Source organism: Anopheles aquasalis, chromosome 3, assembly GCF_943734665.1.
Source record: "Anopheles aquasalis chromosome 3, idAnoAquaMG_Q_19, whole genome shotgun sequence".
NCBI lineage: Eukaryota > Metazoa > Arthropoda > Insecta > Diptera > Culicidae > Anopheles > Anopheles aquasalis.
Window position 1 is genome coordinate 64103549 of NC_064878.1, and position 5000 is coordinate 64108548.

Sequence of the window (5000 nt, forward strand, 5' to 3'; positions counted from 1 at the left end):
CGTCAGGACGTGCAAGATGACGAGCAGGGCGGATTTTTGAATCTGAAAAAAGATTCTGATATGCGAATGTCTCAATCTGTGCCATCATCGGGCACTGTATCGCCTCCGCTGGATGTAGTGCTATCTGCAGAAATTGTACCACAAGCGGAAGTTGTACCTCCTGCGGAAATTTTGCCACAAGCGGATGTTGTGCCGCCTCCAGAAGTTGTGCCCCCACCGGTATCCTCGGCTGGGAGGAGTATAGATTCCGTTGATCGTCCGATGTCAAGCGCTACCATTGTCCGACGCAAATCGGTTTGTTTGCTGGATGAACCTGAGCCCCGGAAGGCTAAGCGATCGAAGTCATCGATAAGCCAACGCCGAGCATCCGTTGCTGCGCACACTAGCTTCAATGCTATGCTTAACAAACGCCGCCTCAGTGGTAAGTGTTGCAGCAAAAAGGGAATTGAGTTAGCGATTACATTAACACCATCCTGCTTTTGTCTGTTTTCAGTTTCGTCCCGACCACCGCAAACCAGCCAAACACAAGCCAATAAGGAAGAACGGGCGAAAAGATTGCGTGAGATAACGATGAAGGACGCTGCCAAAAAGACAGCAGAGGATACCGATAGCCGGAAGGCTAAAATGGTGGGCACAGTGCCTGGTGTTAAATTTACACCGAATAACCGTGGTCAGTTCCTGACTGACCTGGATGTTCCGAGGCCTGCTCGACGTCCGTCGGTTTCGCGACCGGCGGCTTTCGAAGAAAGTATCGTTTGCACCCAATCTACGGAAGTAACCACTCTTCTTAATGACATCGACGACTCAACGCGATATGCTCCGGCTCAAAAGTTGAGTTTCCGAAACGTTATTTACACCAGCACCAGCGTATCTCACAACAAACCATCTAGCGCTACCACCGGTGGTGCTGGTTCTAAACCTACGACTAATACCCCTAGGACCACTAGTTCCTGCGGCAGTAGCTCTGGCGATAAGAGCGCTATTGTTCCAAGCACAAGCACTTTCAGTTGCAGACAGAGCAACATCGCCCGGGATAGACCGTCTACATCGACGGCACGGAAGACGTCAGTGGCCTTGAAACCGTTGTTAAAAAAGAAAAACCTCTACAAAGAACCAGACAGTAGCGATCCACAGACTGAGCGGCAAGCACGGGTGAGGTTTGCTACGGAGGTTCAAATGAAAATCGTCCCGACCTATATTGAAAGGATGCGTGCATCGCCCGAACCTCCGCAACAGCTGATGTCAATAATGAAAGATCAAGAGTTGACAGAAATCTCTACAATCGTGTCCTGGAGCACCGACTTTTGTACTTCCGCCACAGAACCGCTTGCTGATTTGGCTCCAATGCAGAAGGAAAGGTATTGCTCAGTGGAAAACTTCCGAACTACTTTGCGTCCGATCTTACTACTAGAGCTGAAGCATGACCTTTGGACACTGCATAAGGAGCAAACAGCCCCTGTGATATGGCACGTTTCAATCCAGTGCATTAAACCGATGAGGCAACAGGTGAAACAAATGATTTGCGAAAGTAAGTGTTTGGTTTTCGATTTGTTTCTGTGGACAGATGCTTAATTTTTTCCGCTTTTCCTTTGCAGTGTATACAGATTCTAGTGTAGTAAATCGATTTTTGTCGCTAAGTGAAATCGGTATACTGCAGTGCTGTACTTTCAGTGGTCAGCAGTCCCGTTGCTTCGCCTATGTGGCTACGAACGCTAGACCAGTCGGCAATGGTTCGGACCGACTAGGAGAGAGCGCAGTGCAGCGATGTGCCCGATATAGTTGTCTGCTATACATAGCGAGCGATACGATTGACGAAACGGTTGGCCAATGGGGACCGATCACTTTCCGGTCAATTACGGTTCTGAATCCGCACATTCGGCAGCTGGTTGCGTTAGACTTGCTAGAATACTCACTCCTGAAGCAAGATGTCCTATCACCCACTCACAATCAAGACGTGTTGGTCGCACCCGGCAATGGCTTCTCAGGACAGCCAGAACTGCGTGATATCATCATGGCACGTACCCCACCGCAAACCCTGAACGATCAGCAAATGCAGATTATGCTCTCCGTCTTGGATGAGTGCTCTCGGATGAGCCGATCCAGCATTTCGCTCATCCAGGGACCACCGGGAACTGGCAAGTCACGTCTCATCAGTCAGCTGGCAGTCGAGCTCTGGCGACTCGATCCGAATGCAGACTTTGCAGAAGGCACGTCAGAAGCATCGGCTACTAACAAGATACTGATCTGTGCGCAATCGAACACGGCCGTTGATGTGATTGCCAGTAAACTGTACCAGCTGCAAAAAGTGATAGGTAAGTGCAAGGACACCAGTCTAGAGTACGACGGCTGGCTCATTGCGTACCTCTTCACTCCATACTTTACAGCATCTGATAAACAGTTCAAAGTGGTGCGGATAGGAACACCGGAAAAAATTGATTATCACTGCCGTGATATCTATCTCGACGTTCTAACATGTCAATACATTCTGGACTACTGCAGTCGTGCGGTTCATACTGGAGCTAGCAGAGAGCTCGCGGTAATTTATCGAAGCTACCGTGATAATTTGTTCAACAGGTTTCGATTAATGAACACTCCTACACACTCCTCACAGGATATGCAACAGTTGAAACAGACGCTGAAATTAGAGTCAAGGTTTAAGGATGTGCCGGTAAAGGAGGTGCGACGGCGGGTTGGCAATTTGAAGAGCACCGAAAAATCAATTATTAACAAGATTCGCGCCCGCATACTGAAGCAAGCGGACATTGTGTGCACGACGCTCGGGAGCTGTCACTCACTCTACACGATAGCATCGGACGTAAGCTTCCATTTTTGTATCATAGATGAGGCCACTCAGTGCACGGAAGCGTCCTCGTTGCTACCGCTCCAGTATGGGATGTCGAAGCTCATACTTGTAGGGGACATCAAGCAGCTACCGGCCACTGCGCTCGCACGCGAGTCCGGCGTTGCCGGTTTTCGGCAGTCTCTCTTCGCGCGCATCTACCGGTGCTACAGCGTTTCCGGCGCAAAGAGGGCCGGTGTGAAGGAGCTGGTTATTCAGTATCGTATGCATCCGGACATATGCAAATGGCCGAATGAATACTTTTACAACGGAGCGCTTATCAGCGATCCAATAACGACGGCTCTGTATCGTAAACAACCGGTGATTCCGTACCTCGTCGTCAGTTTGGATTACGATCAGAACCAGACGCAAGTGCAGCATCACGTGTACAACCGTGATGAGATGATGGTGGTGGTACAGCTGGTTCGGAAGGTGAGGCTAATTTGCCGCCGGGGTACGAGTATCGCGATTATTACGCCCTACCAGCGCCATAAGTACGAGATTGACAAGGAATTGGAACGCCAACGGTTGCAACACATTTCTGTGCTATCCATCGACTCGGTGCAGGGTAAGGAATACGATGTCGTGATCGTATCGCTGGCACGTTCACACGGCACAGGGTTTCTCAATACGCCGGAACGAATCAATGTTGCCCTAACCCGTGCCCGACAGTGCATGGTCCTGTGCGGGAATTTCGCTGCACTCAAGGTAAATCCTGCGATCTCGTCGGCTGCGAATGCCGGTTGATGATGTTCCGTTGATTGTTCATTTTTTCTATTTCACTGTTCTATTTCAGCATACTCCAGTTTGGTTGTCATTGCTGGATGATGCAGAAAACCGGCGACTCTTGCATGTGCCGGAAGATTTTGGGGCCGACACAAACGCGCTGGTGGAGAGCGTTTTGAAAAAGCTACTAGTAACTGCTCCTCCTAGAGCCCTAAATGGCAACGGTCCAGCGAAGTTGCCATCCTAAGTACAACCAAGACATCAGATCCAGATCCCCAAAGACTAAACCGACCAAAGCATAGTTGCCATGCTTGCCATACCATTGGCAGTGCCTTGTATTACAGTATCATTGGAATCTCCTGCGACATGAGTGCAAAAATTAGGCATAAGACACACTGCCGATGTTATTCTTTATAATAAAAGTACAATGCGCATTGTTGCAATCGCTAACTGAATTGAATCAACGAAATAAATCTCATTAAACACCATCATTACCAACCTGCTGCTGGGGTATGTTTCTGTGGCTTCGTTCAAGGGAGTATAACGGTGAACAGCTGTGGAAAAACGGTTGAGGTGAGCTGAACGATGTTTGAAACGGTCGTGTTTCACACAGCAGGGAGCACTAATCCGGTCAAAAGCGTGTAGTGGAAAACACCTGCAACGACAAATCGCTTATCATACGGGCGAGAGCGAACGAGAGATTACGGGAGAATCGGTGAGATGGAAAACGGTGGTCGGAACAACGATTCTCACGTGGTGCTCCGAATTTTCCACCCCGAATCAACATTCGGCTAGGAGGCTGCGTGTTTCTCACTACAGCGACTGTGTCTACTGAGATGCTTCGGGTGAGCCGTTCTGTGATTCGAAGAGTTAGTACTATACGACGAACGAGAGCACCAACGGGTTGTACTATTTAGAGAGCGAGAGAGGGAGTTGGAGAGAGCACAGTTTGAGAGAGGGAGAGAGAGACTATATCCTTTTTGGGGGGAGGCCGCGAGCAACCGAATGGGGGCAATCGAGCGTTCAGCACGAGCAGCGCTGCTCAGTAGAAAATTTCCTTTCGTGACGGGCAGGACAGTGAGTAAGCGAGTGCTGCTACCCGGGATCACGGATCGGGAACCACTTTCCACCGCCCCTCTCCTCCCTCTCCTCTTCTCCTTCGTTCGACACTGATCCTCAATCTGGGTGAGCGCTCCGTCGAGGCAAACTATTCCCGAATAAAAATGATCCGTTCGGTGGTACTGTAACGGTGAAGCGTGGAAAGCGACCGAGGGTCGGGGACTGGTACTTTCAAATCCTACATCGTCTACCATTGGTGGCTAGCGAGGAAGGAGTTGGAGGACCTCTTGGTGCGGTGGTGTTAAATTTTTCGCTCCGCAAGCCCAGCCTGCCTGAGATCCTGTATCGTGCAAGGCGGTGCCCGCCTTCGTCTGCA

At 50.0% G+C, this 5000-nt stretch overlaps 2 protein-coding genes across 10 annotated transcripts in view; both read left to right on the top strand.

Annotated features, from left to right (window-relative positions):
• LOC126577913 (uncharacterized) overlaps window positions 1-4063 on the top strand; it is a 5179-nt gene extending 1116 nt beyond the window's left edge. The window contains exons 3-9 of the mRNA XM_050239961.1: window positions 1-109; window positions 182-421; window positions 494-1528; window positions 1596-2312; window positions 2385-2536; window positions 2612-3547; window positions 3636-4063. The exon at window positions 1-109 is cut by the window's left edge and continues 627 nt beyond it. Of these exons, the coding sequence (XP_050095918.1) occupies window positions 1-109; window positions 182-421; window positions 494-1528; window positions 1596-2312; window positions 2385-2536; window positions 2612-3547; window positions 3636-3812 (3366 nt within the window). The 3' untranslated portion in view covers window positions 3813-4063. The remainder of the gene's footprint in view (window positions 110-181; window positions 422-493; window positions 1529-1595; window positions 2313-2384; window positions 2537-2611; window positions 3548-3635) is intronic.
• A 568-nt stretch (window positions 4064-4631) lies between these two features.
• Window positions 4632-5000, top strand: part of LOC126577885 (potassium voltage-gated channel protein Shab) — an 84157-nt gene continuing 83788 nt past the window's right edge. For 8 of the 9 annotated variants that reach the window (XM_050239893.1, XM_050239898.1, XM_050239900.1 and 5 more), the window contains exon 1: window positions 4632-4750. The gene's annotated coding sequence lies outside the window, so the exon portion shown is untranslated. The remainder of the gene's footprint in view (window positions 4751-5000) is intronic. The other variant, XM_050239896.1, reaches the window with a different exon arrangement.